Genomic DNA, 18257 nt, shown 5'->3' on the forward strand with positions numbered 1-18257 from the left:
CGTCGAAGTATAATTTCTCAAAGATCAACTTTTGGGGTTGCAAAAACACATTATGAACTGCCTCGTTTCTAGCTTAGCATAGGCTCAAGATGGCAATACCAATCTAGTCTACTAATTGAAAAATAAATTTTAATTGGATATTATATATATAATGTTTTTCTTCGATTCTGGAACGTGATTAAATACATAAAAATTCTCCCTAAATGTGAGGGTAACAGGATAAGTTATATGATGTCAACAGCAGCTAAATTAACCAAGTCCAACTATAAATGAATGAATCCAAATATACTAAAAATCATGGTATTAAAAAACATATTATGCATTGAAAGTAGGGAACTATTGACTCCACCTTGTTGCTTTAACACTAATTTAGTCGGGACTTCTTTCTTGATTTCATAAACTAATCCTTATGTTGTGTTGAATAGTTAGTCGTATACGCCATCTCGATAATGCATATCAGGAAACATTATTGACGAAATGGAATTTTCATTTTTGTTCGTCTAGATGGCTTGAAAATTGGCCTTTTAATCGGATGTATAGAAGTTAATTGAGTTCCATATAGTTTACTAACTTGCCGATACCAAAAAAAGATAATTGAGGTATGATTTGGAAAATTCTTATTGAAATTCCATATTAAAAGCTCACCTCTTAAATTTAATAAATGTATAACTATTTAATGCATCTTAACAAAAGCCCTTAAGGCTGTTTAACAAAACTCTTTTAAATTTAGAAAAATGTTAAACGCAACATGCATTTAACATGCATAAAAAATCTATACTATCACATATCAAAAACCTCACCCTTGAATTTTAGGTAAATGTACAACTATTTTATATAGTGTTTAACAAACCACTTAAATTTATTTATCGGAATATAACGTTGTAAATGGCAAAAGCTTAAAAAAATTTGTTAAATATATTCAAAAGAATTTTGCTAAATCCAGCCCTTACACTGCATTTAACATTTTCCTATTCAAAGATTCACTGCTGGTACAAACTATTTATAGTTTCACAATAATTTTGTGAATGGATAATGTTCACTTAAAAGAAGAGAAAAACTAAAGCCAAACTCAAGCTCATAAAATCTCACCAACCCATCCTCCAAATTTAACTTTGCTTTTTACAAAAGCTTCTTAAATAACAACAACCCTTAATCCATTTTCTCTCACATCACAACATTAAAAAAGAGCACATCAATTTGTGGATTTTCTTGATCTTTTTCTATATCGGATCAAAATATACAAAAAAACCCTCATTTTAGAACACATCTTTTTTGGAATCTTGTTATCTGGATTTTATAAAAACCTCATTTTACATTACTATTGTCTTGCTTCAAAATCATACAAACAAAAAAGAGGTATTCTTTACCAGCTTCATTAAGCTTAAAAAACATCCTTACAATGGCTTCTTCTTCATTAAATCCTACTATAATATTGCCTGGTTATCCAAATTCAGATGGGTCTCCTTCTCTTTCAAATCTTTGCACAAATTTTGCCAAAAGATCACAACTTTTTTCAGATCACAAGGGTTTAACTTCAACTTCTTGGAATGCTAAAACCCCTGTTCATGTATGTTCAAAGTTTTCAATTTCTTTTAGTTTTTCATTGATAAAATTTGTTTTTTGTAAGCAGTCTTTTTATGACTGTCTGCATTGTATACTATTGTTGTTGATAATTGGAACCTGTTTAATGTACAATTTTAATTTTAAATTTTATTTTTTTAATAATGATTATAGGTACATGCATCACTTTGTATAAGCAAATCTATGAGATGGTGGGAAAAGACACTAAAGTCCAATATGATTGAAATCAATTCAGCCCAAGAATTGGTAAACACATTATCAAATTCAGGGGATAGATTGGTCATTTTGGGATTTTATTCACCTGGTTGTGGTGGTTGTAAAGCTTTACACCCAAAGGTTATATTTCTTTTTAGAATTTTGTTACATACACAAAGTTGTTGTATATGTTGGTTTATCAATATGTTCAGAGACTTTTTTTATGTATAATATTTTTTGTGTGTTAACTAAATAACTATATCCCAACTAGCAATTTTATTGATTTTTGGTTATATATCATTATAACTTTATTTATTTATTTATAATCAGATCTGTCAATTAGCTGAATCAAACCCTGATGCAATTTTCCTTCAAGTGAATTATGAAGACCTAAAACCTATGTGTCATGCTCTTCATATTCATGTCCTGCCCTTTTTTAGACTATACAAAGGTCATGAGGGCAAGGTTTGCAGTTTTAGCTGCACCATTGCAACTGTAAGTTTTTTTTATCTTATTTTTTTCATAATTAATCATCATACAGTATTTTATCGATAACATGTCAAAATGAGATAATGACAATGTTTTAAAAACCGTTATTTTAGTTATACCGGCGTGGAAAAAATTTCCGGTATTACCGGTATTATCGGTAATACTGGAAATACCGGCCGGTACGACTATTTTTAATTTATTATATACAAAACTTATTACAATTTAACAAAAATAGTCAAAATGCAATTATAATTTACTCAAAAATAATACCAAATATGTATTTCATAACAAAATATAGGTTTTAAAGTTCACAAGTAACAAAAAATAACATTAAAGTATCATAAAAATAATTTTTTTAAAAAATCAAAATTTATTTTTTGAAAATACCGGAAATACCGATATGGTAATACTGGAAAATACCGGGAATACCGGCCGGTATTGAATAGTGAAAATACCGAAAAAATACTGGACTTAAAATACCGACGTGGTCTCCAGTACCAGTAATACCGGCCGATATTTACCGGTATTTAAAACATTGGATAATGGCCTTTTGGAAACTCATGTGGACAAGTCCATAAAATATAAAAAGCCAAACAGCCATTGTGTGATTGGTCTATTTTCACACTTATGTTTGACTTTATTAGGCTAAATGGCTAATGAGATGAATATTGTACCTTATTTCTACAGATCAAGAAATTTAAAGATGCATTATCAAGGTATAAACCAAATGGATGTAATCTTGGTCCCGCCAAAGGATTAGAAGAGTCTGAGCTGTTGAGTTTAGCTTCAATTGGTCAAATTTCATATAACTTGCCATTAAAGTCAAATGAGGATGATTTGCTCCTCAAAGAGATTAACACATCAAGCAAAGAATTACTTCTTGCATAAGTTTTAGGTTCTAGTTCGACATGGTTCGGGTCAAGGAAACAAGTTCCGACTCAAACCTTAGTAAAACCGCAAAATGCTGGTCTGTCGGATTGGGTTATATGATACGGAGTAGATTTTAAGTTGTACATAGTCTTTGTAAACCTAAAAGGGGGCTTGCTGGTTTTTAGTTGAAGGATAAGCCCTGCTTGTTTGCTTTTTTTATTTATATTATATACTCCGTATAACATTGAAGATGTTATTTTGAATGATTGTTTTATACTCAAGTTAAATGTACAACTGTTGTAATGGATATTAATAACAAACATGTCAAATCATAATCCTATTTAGTTTGGTAATGACAAGATGCAATATTTGCCAAATTCCATGTGATTAGTTCCCTTTCATTTTTTCTATTGGATATTGAAATCTATAGAAAGCAGGAAAGAGGATTTTACTGGCATATATTAAAAGAAACAAAAACTTGTTCAATTGGTGTTTAGGGAGAGCTCTCACTAATTTGTTAAGTTTGTCAAAAATATATATGTTCCGTTTATCTATCCCTTTTGAACACTAAGCAAGTTGGTTGGTATGTCTAAACCTACATATACCATAAACACTGTATCAATGTATAAACATGCCCAAAAAAACCAGTTATGGGAGAACCAGTTTCGAAAAACCAAAAATCGAACTGTAAAAAAGGGAAAAACCGCCGGTTCGGAACCGGTTCTGGTTTTTGGTTTCTAGAATCGGTTTTTTACCAATTCCATATTGGTTCGGCTTCATTTTTTGAGGAAAAACTGAAAAAAGTTGGTCAACCTTTTAATCAAAATCGGTTCTGGTTTGGTCAGAAATGGTTTTTTTTATTGTGTTATGTGTTAACCAGCTTTTGGGCATGTTGACCATTTGTTTATAATTTAAACTTTCTAATTGGGTCGTATGATACCTTGGATATTAAGGGCACTTTTTGGGCTTCTATATTTTATATTGGGCCTCACGCAGATTGGTGGTCAGTTGGTCACAACTCACAACTAACAGCTCAAATATAAAAAAGATAGTAAACTAGCAACCCAACCACATTGATTGTTTACTTATGAACCATTGCCTTCAAGACCATTCGTAACCATTTAACCTATCACTTACACTTTTTCCTGTCACATCAGCATCACCTTCTCACCTCTTTCACCTTTTATTTTTCTCCTTAACCATTCACCTATTATATGGTCCCCACATTTTTTTAAATTGTGAACTTGTAAAAGATTCTCATTGACCCACTAATTTGTCATCTTCTAGTAGGTGAATGCATTAGCCTAACCATCTTCACCTTCATATTTAACCTAGATGCCATAAAGCTTTCACCTCTTAACCTACCTATTTCACCTATAGTTTTCACCTACTCTTAAGAATGGTCTAAGGAAAGCTTATAGCTTTGTCGATTATGTGACAAATGTGACATTGCCCTTTTTGGAGTACATGAAGTATCGCTACCACACAATACTAAACAAACTGGTTGTAAAACCTGCAGTAAATACCTACCGCTAAAGGATATAAAACACACGGATTCCTCATGATTAAGAAAAGGTATCAAGCCCAATAGTAAAATCTGGTGATTTTTCAAAAGAGTATCATCTTTCTAAAAATCCATGTAGTTAAAAAATCAAAACAGTCAAAACACATGTCATTCAATGTGTGGCTAACAAAGATTCAAAATGGCAAGATCCAAGAAGAAATCTTCCAAGGTGGCACTAATAGGTCCCAACAAAACACTTGTGATCAACAAGAACAATGTAATAGATATTGTGGATATGACAACTCAGATAAGGATAAGAACCTATTGCTTCTCATTGGCCAATTCTCTCATAATCTAATGAATTATCAAACCTTAAATTCACAACCACAACTTCACCACTGCAAATCAATATTAAAAAAGGATCCACACACATTACAGTTTTTCAACTTACCTCTCCAAACACCCCCCTTTCACTTTGATCTCTAAGTTTCAACCTGAAAACATGGCTGCAGTCACCCAAGCCCCGGTTGCGGCGTTTAGGCCGTGTGCTACCCGAACCAGATTCCTAACTGGCTCATCAGGGAAGTTAAACAGAGAACTATCTGTTAGACCTGCCAATACTTGCTCATCTGCTTCTTTCAAGATTGAAGCTAAGAAGGGTGAGTGGCTACCCGGATTAGCCTCACCCGGTTACTTAAACGGAAGGTATAACGATGCATAAATATACATGTAATATACTCCATCCGTCCCAAAATAATTGTTTAGAACAAAGTGCTAGTATTACATATTGAGTACTTTTTACTAAACTGACAGTTATTTTGGGATGGAAGGAGTACAAAACTAAATATATACATATAAATGCATATACTAACTATGATCAAATATATGTATTTTTCAGTCTTCCTGGTGACAACGGGTTCGACCCATTAGGACTAGCGGAAGACCCCGAGAACTTAAAGTGGTTCGTGCAAGCCGAGCTTGTAAACGGGCGGTGGGCCATGTTGGGTGTTGCAGGAATGTTACTGCCTGAGGTTTTCACAAGCATAGGCATACTAAATGTTCCTAAGTGGTATGATGCAGGAAAGTCAGAATATTTTGCATCGTCTTCAACCTTGTTTGTGATCGAATTCATTTTGTTCCACTATGTTGAGATCAGAAGATGGCAAGATATTAAGAACCCAGGAAGTGTTAACCAAGATCCAATCTTTAAAAGCTACAGCTTGCCTCCTAACGAAGTCGGGTACCCTGGTGGCATATTCAATCCCCTTAACTTCGCACCAACCCCCGAGGCCAAGGAGAAAGAGCTTGCTAATGGTAAATAATATATTACCTTCTTACTTTTGAGATACCAGTCAGTTGAAAATTTTAGCTAAGAAGTGAAAAGATGGGTTGATTGCCTAACAAATCAAAATGGTCTAAAAATTTTTTCGCAGTCGGGTCATGAAAAACTGCATATTTTAAATAGCATGTGTCTCAAATATGATCAAAAAATTGTGTTAATTCAGGAACTATATTATTAAAACTAACAAAATGTAGGAGGTTTCATGAAAACAAAAAAATGATGAAAAAAGAAGACTTTGGATGACTTTCAACTAGTTAAGACTCATTTGACATATCTCCAGCTAAGCTTTGTTTTATCAAAGAATGCGACCCATCTGAGATAGAAACAGAACACTAATTGACCCATTCTTACATAAACAAGTCAAATTGTCAACTCTAACTCTTTCTTTTCTGATCTCAGGGAGATTGGCGATGTTGGCGTTTTTGGGGTTCATTGTTCAACACAATGTGACTGGAAAGGGGCCATTCGATAACTTATTGCAGCACCTGTCAGACCCATGGCATAACACCATTATCCAAACTTTGTCTGGAAAGTAAAGATCTCATAGCTAATAAAAAGGAAACAAAGTATCTGTTTTGTTCTGTTTGTGAACTCTATGAGTGTATGGGTTGTGACCCTAGATCTAAGCTTTGTCATTAATGTACAGGGGAATATGAGATGGTAATTTATGATTTATTTGAACTATCGTCACCATTTCATTAGCAAAAAGTAAATAACATTTCGGTTATAGAAAAGATCAAAGATACTATAAGATGCATTATTACTTTATAATGCATACTATACAACTAGAATAACATAACTTCACCTATACTTTAAACAAACTTGGGAAAATCATGTGAACTTTTCGGACCAGAAGTTGTACATACGTGTGCAATAAGCATGGTCCTTCAGCTGTGGTGGCTTGTCATCAGATGATCTTGTTGCTGCAAGAAAACCATAATCTCAAAGTATTATAAACATGGCTGAATTTTTATTAGATGTGGCAAAATGGATCGGGTTAACCCCATATACACTATATGTCCAACATTTTCCACATTTTTGTAAACCTTTTTTTTTTTTTTTTTGAACGGCGGAATTTGTAAAGCCTATTTAACCCACTCAGAAGTAATCAGTCGAAATTGCTACCTCTAACTTTTATGAATATGATTTCAAAGCCTTACCTGTGGCTGAGGGTATGAGTTTGCATCCATCATGGGGAGAGGATAAGGGTTGGGCTCAAGGTTCCAGGCATGACATATATTATCATTGTAGACGGGCCTAGGCATCTCGAAGTTGCAATTTGTTGAATAATCCAAAAATCCTTGTAAGTTTGTTGATCTGTCGGCCTTCATTTCTTTTGGTGGTGCAAAACCATAACTGCCAAATGGATTAAACGGGAATTGCTCATTGTATTGTGGTCTCAAAGTCGATGTACTACACAGTTCAGCCAAACCACCGTCCTGCCTTGTGCGGTCGAATTTGCACAAGCCATCTATTTCTAGCTGTTTGTCAGCATCAAATATGCCAGAATAATTTGGAATGGAGACCCCAGAACACTCCCCGTCTCTGAAGGTAAATATAAAGAGAAATTACATCTTTCTTTAACAATTAAATTATAAAAACTTCACACAATACACTTAACTCAAGTTAGGAGCCAACCGACCTGTGAGGGATGTAACCTTCTTTATCTGGTAAGATTAGGTTTTGATTTTCATTGTTTGGAAGCCACGGTATGGTCTGATCCTCTTGGGTATTGGACATCATCAGAGGCAAACTCAACCCATTTTGGAACTGTAATGAAACATTTCTGTAAATCAAATCAAATCAATACATACATACATGATTGGTGGCGGCAATCTAGACCCATATACTGATATATGAGCCGATTTGGGTTATGATATATCTCTAATGGGCGAAACAAGTACTTAAAAGTAGTTTAAAAGAGAACATGGGGCACAGATAAAAGTCAAACAAATCGAAATTCATCTCAAGTATATTTTTGATGCATAAACCTTCTCAATAATGTAAGATTCAGAAAATTAAATTCTGATTAAAATAGTATAACTTCTGTATCTCAATTGAATCGCATACCATTTATAGAAATATAGATAAAAATCAAGCCTTAAAAATTTGGACAAAAAGTATGTCGGTTCAACACATTTTGACCTATACAAAAGTTACCCGGTTTGACCTGTTATCTGAAGCACTCATTTTGCCTTCTATCAGTATGATGGATAGCCCAAAACAAACTTTTTTGCAAAGTTATAATACCTTTTTTTTTTGAACAGCAAAGTGAAATATTATTCCTTGTATAAAAAAGGTCGACTAGCAAGATGCTAGAGGACCCAGATACAAACACGCAAAGTTATAATACCTGGCTCGTGCAATCTAGTGGAACGAGCTTTTGTTGTCCAAGATTGTCCTGCCAAGAGCCAATATTACTAATATTTAAAAAAAGCCAAATATATAACTTAAGTAGTTATCACTCATGCACAAGAGGCTCTTCGAATGATGAACGACATAAAATACCAGAAAATATCCTTCTTTGGTGTCTGAAAACGTGTATATGATACCTTGTGTATACGAATGCGGTCAAGTGAGCCTCTCAAGGAATCTTCCATCTGCTTAAGATGTTCAATGTTCTCGATCTTGTCTGGATTACTCCAATAACTAATTAAGAGGATGCAGAAAACATGAATAAGAACCTAATATAAAACGTCTGCGAATTGCAGAACAGTTAAAAACCTACTATTTCAAAGGTACCTTAGTCGCTTATGTAAGTCAGCAAGTTGAGATCGCAACATCATCACATGATTGCTTAAATCCTGAAAATATTAGTAACTATCTTAATATAATATTAACAGAAATTCTGATGTAACTTTATAGATATATATAGTGGTATTTTGGAAGGAATTTCTTCTGACCTCAGCTGATTGACTGCTGCAACACAACCAAACCAAAGAAACTAACATTAGGCGTTGCATCACAACATAAAGATGTACAAAGCTAAAAAGAATTGTCAACAACCTTCGGCCTGCAAAGTCTTGTATAGCTACATCATGGTCCAGCTTCTTGAACGTTTTCTTCAAAGCCTATATACTCATACGGATCAACACATAATACCACAAAAAAAAAAAAAAGAAACTTAAGTAAAAAAGCAGTCTTACCTCAAGGCTCTCCAATTTCCTTTTTGCTCTTTCTTGTGGTGTTAATCGAGCAAACTTTGCAATAACCTCATCAATATTACTACAAATAGAAAACATGTATTAAGTAACAACTTTGATTAACTGTGTGCTACTTCAGATATCACATTTGCACACGTTGATAACCAGATACGATGACCAGAACACACTCCCCACCCCTAAAACAATATGTAAAAAGAAACACTGAGCTTATGTCCAACCCTCACACGCTATTTCACGTATTGCATACATATGAATCCAAACATAATTCACAACACATACAATTTAAAATACCAATTGAAATTCATTACACCGCGACATATAATTCACAACGCATACAATTTAAACAATCCAAAACTAAATTTCCAAAAGGGTTTAGCATAATTAAGACGTCTCATACCTGCGTTGTCCGGTAAATAATGTAGGCTTTCCGGTAGGAGAAAACATAAGAAGGATAATATCAATATCACATAAAACCGACAACTCCTTTGCTTTCTTCAAGATCCCATTTCTTCGTTTCGAAAACGTCACTTGTCTATTACTAATGTTCTCTAATCTCTTGATTTTCAGCTTCACCCTCCCCATTACTACAATCAAATTTCACCCAAAAATATCAAATAATAAGATTCAAAAATAACAATAACCTGAATTTATTTATAATATCATATAACATATATATACATATATTAAGACCTAAAAAGATATGATCTTTGATGAAATTAATTCAAGAAAATTATGACCCAGAAGAGATTCTGCAAATTAAAAAGAAACCCTAATCTTAAAAATTGAAAAATATGAAAAGCAGAATTTATTATTAGATTTTTTTAATTTTAATAAATTGATAGGAAAAAAGAAGGAAAGAGAGGAAAGGGGCTTACAGCTCTGCTGTGATTGCGGACCTATGCGATCGTCACCGGTAGAAGCGGATATTTGTCATAATATTATTTTTATTGTAAAATTTGTGTGTGCATAGATATAGATATAGGAAATGTATGTATAGGTGTTGTGTGTGTGAGAGAGAGAAGGGGTGAGTTGTAAAACATGATGACATGGTTTTTCGCGGGGTGTCTGACGTTCGAATTAGGCGGTGAGGTGATGATGATGCTGTAATAAAATTTTGAAATTTTTCGATATGTATTAAGTACTCCGTATAAATTCTCGTAAATTTTTTTGAAAGTAGTCCCTTGTGTATAGAAGGTTGTGTCCTTAGCCTAGTTTCTTCTTTTATCTTTTTTGTTGTTAATTTTTTTTTTAAACGGCAAATTCTATGTTTTATTCCAGGAGTGTTTGCTAGAAAGTAATTTTAAAAGAATACAAATGTTAAATAGAATGAAAATATTGAGAAAAAAATTTTTAAAAGAAAAAAAATATTTCGTTGTTTGATAAGAACAAAGAATGAATATTAGATAAATACAAAAATATTAAACAAAATTATTTGAAACATATCAATAATATATACATAACTTATGGACTTAATGGCTAAAAAATCCACTTCTTGCTATGAATATCACTCATTTTTGCTAATGGTTGAATCGTTTTCAAATTTCAACCACTTACCTTTTATATTTAATAGTAGTTCTAATACTCGTACGATGTACGGTAACTATATATATTGTATCATAAAAAATCCGAATATCCCTTATACATGATTTATGAGTATGAAATAAATTGTTGTTAAAGTAAACCGATAATCGAAGCTAAATTATAATAAACAATAATGATAAATAAAACATATCTTTAGTTAGACTTTTAAATTTACCTTAAACTTTTAGAATCACATCAAAATCGAAACTTATAAGCATAGTGGATGACGAAAAATAGCCTTGTGATTTTGGATCGTAAACTCAAATTTTTAAAGTCTTCATGTTAATAATTTATTATAAGTAATAGGAGTTAGAAGAATAAATAGAGAAAAAGAGACAATTTATTTATAAGAAAATGATCAATTAAATAAGGTTATAATGTCTTTTGTATTAATAAGTCAAGAGTTAGAGTTTAATTTTAAGTTTAGTAAGGAATTTGAATTCATATACAATTACAAAAGCTAATTTAATAAAACAAATAAATTAAAAGGACACGTGTCGATCAAGGATTACGCCACGTGTATATATCAATCCTGTTTTAGTTTATTGGTAGATATTGTTGTTTCAAATATATATATTATATATACATAACTTAATTGTTTTATATTTAAACAAATTATATAATTAAGAAATAAACTCCATCAAACATAAAAAAATATATAAATAAAAGTATTTACATTCTCTTCATTTCCTTCAATTTATATACAGAGAATAGTAACCAATCTCTCTCCCACTTTTTCTTCTATTTTCTAATGCAACCAAACTAATAAGTAAGTAATTCTCATTCATTAACTCTCATTTTCATTTCATTCTACCAAACACCCCCGGGTGGGGGGAGCGTCTCGTCACCCCTCCCCTCCCCTCCCCGATTTTACTTCTCATCTCCGCCCGTTGCCTAATGATAGAAATACATATATATATAGTGAAAAGTAATTTTGAGAACCTCTAAAAAAGTAAGAACCTTTAAAAACTTTTTAGAAGCCATCATAGCCTTTAAAATTTTTAATCAATGGCCTAAAATAAAGGTGGTATTTTGGTAATTATTTAGAGATGTAAATAATAATTATTAATTAAAAAAGGGTAATTTAGTCACATACCCAACGGAAAAAAAAAACTGTCATGCTATAAAAATGGCTACTATGCGTTTGTAAATTTTGAGACAGTTTCAACAATCAAGTAAATACAAAACATATTTGCCTGGATGTGCTTTATATGATGCAGAAAAATCAAAAAGAAAGAGAAATCAATTTGTTTTGGATTAATTCCATGGAATTACACGGTAAAGTTACTTTTGTATATTTGGATGTTAATAGAATATTGTATCTTTTGATTGGCTCAGATTCCTATTTTAGTACTCGTATTTTACTATCAAAAATCTTGGTTCTCATATTACATTCTGAGATCTCATTTAAATTCTTTTTTAAAGCTTTAAATATATTTATTAATTTTTGATACAATAGATGGCAAGATCTATATTTTTCTTGCATGAGTGGTATTTTGCTAACGAGATATAATATTTTGGTTAACATACTGTGATATGGAAATTAAATTTAATATTTTATTTCTTTGTTTATTTTGTTCGTCATTTTGAATTGATCTGTATTCTTTTCATATAATGATCTATATTTTTTTACATGTTAATAATTGTTCTTTGAATAATTAGGTACAATTTTGGATATTACAAATATATACAAGACATGGACCTATTCCGTTGAATGTTCGATGATGATGAAGACGACGACGATGTAACATATATTCAATGAACATATGTGTAAATATAGTGCTATGAGCACATGTATGCAAGTTGATCATATGCATGCAAATATTTTGTAAATGAATGTTTCATGAGTTTGTGATCATTTGTGCATGTGAATATTTTTGTGAATAAATATATGTATGCAAGTATGAAATTAAAAAAAAAAAAAAAAAAAGAGTGCACAAGTGATTTCATTAATAAAAGATGAAACATTAAGATACTAAAATACCCTTAATAAAAAAGGTTCTTAAAGGTTCTTACTTTTTTAGGGGTTATCAATATAACATTTCCCTATATATATATATAGTATTGAGAGAGTAAAAGAGAGAAGAATTAGAATAGAAAGAGAGGTAATTCTTATTAATGAAAGATACAACCAAAGCCTTGTATTTATAGGCTAAGCAATAGAACTATCCAGAGATTATAATGACTCTAATATGGAAGTGAATATCCATACTATATTTAATATTACAATACCCCCCTTAGATATTCACACTTTATTATACGCAAATATGGTGTTTGCTGCCTTATTAAAAACCTTACCAAGAAAAACCCAGTGGGATAAAAACTCGGTAAAGGGAAAAAGAGTGCAGCGCGTATAATACTCCCCCTCATTTAAATATCCGTCTTCAAAATATCAAATGTCGATCTTGTATACAAATAACTCAATAATCAGCCAAATTATTGCTTGATCAGATGTGATGAAGGTTGATTGTGTCACCGTCTTGTTGATCATATGTTGATATTGAATCCATCATTGAATGAGCTTGATCTATATACACCGCACTATCTTCAAATGATACTATTGAGTATTTCTTGCCAATATCACAAACACATTCTTCTAGGGCATCTTCATCATTGATCTTCAATCATGATCATTGATCTTCATAGCTTGATGATGTAGTTGTTGCTGATTGCTTAATCTTCATACAATTTGTAGTGTCACCATTTGTGAAAAACTAAATTGTTTGTTTACTGTCTTTTGAGCGGATGAGACAAATATCTAGCAATAACATATTCAATCATCTTTGCAAGTGAATTCTTTTGATCAGATAATCTCATATCTCATGTACGGAGTATGTCTTCAGTTTCATCCAGCTATAGCTTGTTGATATCGGGGATATGCAGTACTATCATTAGTACTACTAAAATATATACATGCTCCAAGCATTTTATATCCATGTGAAACTTTAAGCCACTTGCAGGCTCTAATGATAGTAAGGAGATAGAAATAACTATTTGTATATCATGGTATTCAAATATACCAATAATATGATCAACCATGGGAGAATATATGTAGGTCTTTGTGAAAATCTATCGTCGCATTATTTGCGCCATATACATCAATATATCAATTTTTCATTTCACTTTAGCACAAAGACCGATTTATATAAAGTATGCTACACATTCTTATGTATGGACTTCATGTCCAAAAATTTCGTGTACGATTAGAGGCTTTAAATATTCGGTAGCATTACTCGTATTGCTATTTTTGCCAACGTATCTCAATTTATTTATTTTTTTTACACCTTATAGCATATATGCTCTTAAAATTTGCACGCATAATATTTAGTGCCATATAATATACATAGTTGTTGTCGACATCAATCTTATTTCGATTCCATGCTTTTGATTCAGTGCAATACTTGACATGATATATGTTTGTAAGAGATCTCTTCATTATTCAAATATCATCGGTTCTTCATGAACCATCATGTCTATTGTCTCTTTAAGACACATGTTTGGGTCTTTTTACCTCGATATGACCATCACAATTATTGCTCCTTTTATTTTCGAGACTTTTTATTTGGAATCGATATCCTTTTGTGCGTGTGACATAGACGCATATAAGTCATCATTGTGAGATACGATCACCATTGGAGCATTGAAAATCAATATATATGACTTTATTTGATTTAGTGAGCATGTAAGTCAATTGCCAACTCAAGTGAATCAATCACCATATGAACCTTATATTCTTGCTAGTAAGCTCACACAATAATCATTATAAATTCTTTGATCTCTCCCCCTGAATATAGTCCTCTTTTGAAATACATCTTTTTGCATTGTCATAGGATATATACCATATCCAAGATAACGGGGAGGAACTATTTTATTTTGTTGGCATGATGCAAGAACATATTGTATAATGACTTTGCCCAAACATATAATTCAAAGTTTTGTTCTCATAATCATTTAATTTGCAATAGACGCTTAATAAGCGCTTTAAAATTCATCACCATTTACGAATACTCGTAATCTTATTAGCTAAGCCACTTTTGACGCAAACTGCATGTTACGCTTTTCATGATATATGACCATTTAGACGATACATCGATTTTGAATAACTAAATGGTATATTAGATGTATAGGCCACATACATCCTCTTGTATTATCTTTAGATATATAAGGGAATTAGTCCCCACTTGGCTAGCAATTGGTGAATAATTGATCTTTTCTAGGAGCTTATAGACTCATTACTTTGTAGAATCTACAGATTCTCTTGCATCATAATGACACGGGATGGTCAACCGGTCACGCCAAAACAATAATAATAAAATCATGGTTCATAAACTTCTAGTTATGACCATATGTCATCCAAGTACATTTTGCATTGTATAGTTTATATACAACGATGATACCAAAGTGTATCATTTACTCTTAAATGTTGTTCCTTTTGATCAAATTTAAATTAGCTATCGAAGTAGCTCTTTAGGAACCAACAATATGTCAATGATATGACAATCTTGAATACATATATAAATGTCTTTGAAGTGAAATAATGACATATTGTATATAGTCGTTTTTCTTTAGTCACTAATAATTTGGTCACTTATTGTGACAACTCGTGTTCATAATAGAAACACTATGATAAGTGAACTCTCGTGTGCATTTGATCATATAGAAGTCGATCATTGCTAGTGTCATCTCGTGTTCTTAAGAAACACTTTGATTTTTAAATTTCTATGACCATGACACATATTGATCATTCCGATCACATGTAATTGAATTCACTTTAGTGAATGGATACCACATCGTTAAACGGCTTTAGAAATATTTTATCATATTGCTACTTCATGAGCATCCATGTGAAGTTGTACTCGCTTATATTTGACAAATTTTCAACTTCATGTGCAACTAATTGTAGCGAATCTTTAGAAGAATCACATGTTTATGATTATCATAGAATTCTTATGACCTTTGTCACGAATTTTGATGTGCTCTCATATTAAGCTCTTATAATGGATCTTCGTGATTATATTACACCAATTTGGTGATCATTTTCTTCAAGAAAATGGAAGTATTTCAAAACTTGAAGTTTTGATATGCCAATTCATCATAGTATTTCAATTTTTGACATAATCACATGGATATTCATAATCAAACCAAACTTTGATCCAACAAAATCAAAAGTTGTATATTGTTGCACAATAATTTATTGTAATGATTCCCAACGAAGAATCATTCAGAACTTTTGAATGACGTAGTTTATTGTAATGACAAATAATGCCAAAAAAAAATCGATAACCTATAGTTATTTATGCTTTGGATGTATTCAAAGAATCACACAAGAACCTTGTGTTCTTTATTATATATGAACTACATGTAGTAGTTTTATTCAATGGCATATCCATATTATTCTCTATGGAGAATTTTGAAAACAACTTCATGTCAAATAAATATAACTCTAGTTATGATATTTCTTTCAGGTATTTGACATAATTGCATGGTATTCGATAACCATGTTGCGTAATAAACTGATGTTATTAACAAATCATACAATTTTTGATCCAACAAAATCAAAAATAATTTTAGTCCATTTGACATAACTAGTTATGATTCTCTATTGAGAATTCTCATAATTGCAACGGGTATTCCACCGTTTAATATTCAAGCGTTGACATGATTCCAACGAGTCTATAATCGTTATATATTTGCTTTTAAAATCCAAGTGAATAACGAAATATCAATTCGCGAGGAAACCTTGAAGTTTCTCATACATAACGGTAATACGTTATGATTCACCTTGTTGAATATCGAAAAAACAATTAGTTCTTTTTATTGCATAACTAATAATGTTATGAAAACATAGAATGCTTCAAGTAATCTTAAAATTAAACATAAGTGCAATTAGAAATTTAGAATTGAACCAATATTCAGATTAAGTTGATAAGCCTCGAAATCATATTATCATTAGTCCAAAAGACTTACTGTAAACCTTATTTTTTGTTACTTTAAAATATGGCCTTGCTCACCAATTTCCTAACAATAAAGAGCTCAGTAATAAATTTTTTAAAAATTTGATTAGATGTGAGAAAAATCAATATTACTTCAAAAAAAATTATCGGTCAAAATTATCAAGATTCTCTAATCAAAAACGTTCTGATCTCATGTTTCGCCTCAAATTTTAGTCAGCGCATCTATTATGACTTGATGATGGATCATAAAACTATTTTGACTGCCAAACATTAAAATTCCAAAACGCTTTGTCGGGCGATTTGTTTGAAAAAAGACGTTGTTTGTGTTTCTCGGAAACGGAGTTGTATCGACGTTAACAACCGGCATCCGTCGAAAAAATTTTATCGTCCGAAAATTTTATTTAATGTATTCATCCATTGTAAAAACAAAACAAACATGAATCCGAATTGTTTTATTGTCATCAATTAATATGTACTTCAAAAGATAGTTATCCAAATCGAACCGCTTGTCGAACTAAAGATGATTGTAATCAAGTTTAGCAACTGTTAATGGTCAATTCAGATAAATCATTCAAACATACATATGTATAACACAAATAATAGAAGCATGAACAAAACATATATTTTTCTTTTTAGTAATGATAGTCACCCAAATCCAACTACTAATCGAGATAAACAAGGCCGTAACCAAGTTTAAATACTGTTAGTAGAGAATTCGGACCATCATAATTCAAAAAAAAAAAAAATTATTTCATTCCATGACTATAACAAATATTAATAAAGATTATCACTATAATGATAACGTAAAAAACAAATAAATCTTTATTAATTGAAGGATTGATACTATAATCGATCGATATATTTATTATACTTATAATCGGATATTACCTCAAACTTACCGTAAAGAACAAAGTATGGCGTACACATTGTCTAGTATGTCAGCCCATATATGTTGTGAAGATCCATGCTCAACCGAACCATCATAAAATCGAAATTTAGAATTTAAGTGTACGTGTTTCAAGAATTTAATGAAGATTACTAAAATTCTAAAACAAAGGTAGTAAGACTTATCTGATCACAAACTTTATGTAGATATGAGTCAACCCATAGACTTGTCTGCCGATTGACTAAATTGATTCATGGTATAGAAAAGATATAACTCACGGATGAATTACCTTTATTGATCGAATGATTTTTTTTTCTTTTTATTTTTTAGGTTGAGTCATTCGATAACGTATTATAATATTGAGAGAGTAAAAGAGAAAAGAATTAGAAAAGAAAAAGAGGTAATTCTTATTAATAAAAGATACAACCAAAGCCTTGTATTTATAGGCTAAGCAATAGAACATTCTAGAGATTATAATGACTCTAATATGGAAGTGAATATCCATACTATATTTAATATTACAATAATATATATATATATAATATATATATATATATATATATATATATATATATATATATATATATAATAAAGTAATAATTAACTCCATTCATCTCTAAATATATATAGAACAAAACTTTAATTTTAAAAGTGCCCAAAAACGAGACATTTAAGTCGCACCCTTCTCAAA

General features: G+C 31.3%; 3 protein-coding genes across 4 annotated transcripts; 2 read left to right on the plus strand and 1 right to left on the minus strand.

Moving 5' to 3' along the window:
• The first annotated feature begins 1265 nt into the window (after nt 1-1265).
• Nucleotides 1266-3488, plus strand: LOC122580090 (thioredoxin-like 1-2, chloroplastic). Its single transcript, XM_043752361.1, has 4 exons — nt 1266-1567; nt 1735-1917; nt 2107-2271; nt 2953-3488. The coding sequence occupies exons 1-4, from the start codon at nt 1400-1402 to the stop codon at nt 3151-3153; spliced, it is 717 nt and encodes a 238-aa protein (XP_043608296.1). The 5' UTR covers nt 1266-1399; the 3' UTR covers nt 3154-3488.
• Nucleotides 3489-5048: 1560 nt separating this feature from the next.
• Nucleotides 5049-6665, plus strand: LOC122578753 (chlorophyll a-b binding protein P4, chloroplastic). The gene is made up of 3 exons (XM_043750781.1): nt 5049-5344; nt 5538-5953; nt 6381-6665. The coding sequence occupies exons 1-3, from the start codon at nt 5142-5144 to the stop codon at nt 6515-6517; spliced, it is 756 nt and encodes a 251-aa protein (XP_043606716.1). The 5' UTR covers nt 5049-5141; the 3' UTR covers nt 6518-6665.
• Nucleotides 6653-10115, minus strand: LOC122578752 (agamous-like MADS-box protein AGL65). 2 transcript variants are annotated; one of them, XM_043750779.1, is made up of 11 exons: nt 10021-10115; nt 9543-9729; nt 9128-9206; nt 8988-9052; nt 8885-8900; nt 8724-8785; nt 8534-8630; nt 8335-8382; nt 7624-7751; nt 7142-7526; nt 6653-6904 (listed from the first exon to the last, which is right to left on the minus strand). In XM_043750779.1, exons 2-11 carry the CDS (start codon nt 9725-9727, stop codon nt 6869-6871), a joined length of 1101 nt encoding a protein of 366 aa, XP_043606714.1. In that variant the 5' UTR covers nt 9728-9729; nt 10021-10115; the 3' UTR covers nt 6653-6868. The 2 variants fall into 2 exon arrangements, with proteins under 2 accessions (XP_043606714.1, XP_043606713.1); XM_043750778.1 differs by lacking the exon at nt 10021-10115 and adding an exon at nt 9836-9905 and having other exon boundaries at nt 8885-9052.
• Nucleotides 10116-18257: the final 8142 nt, after the last annotated feature.

Source organism: Erigeron canadensis, chromosome 8 (assembly GCF_010389155.1).
Source record: "Erigeron canadensis isolate Cc75 chromosome 8, C_canadensis_v1, whole genome shotgun sequence".
NCBI lineage: Eukaryota > Viridiplantae > Streptophyta > Magnoliopsida > Asterales > Asteraceae > Erigeron > Erigeron canadensis.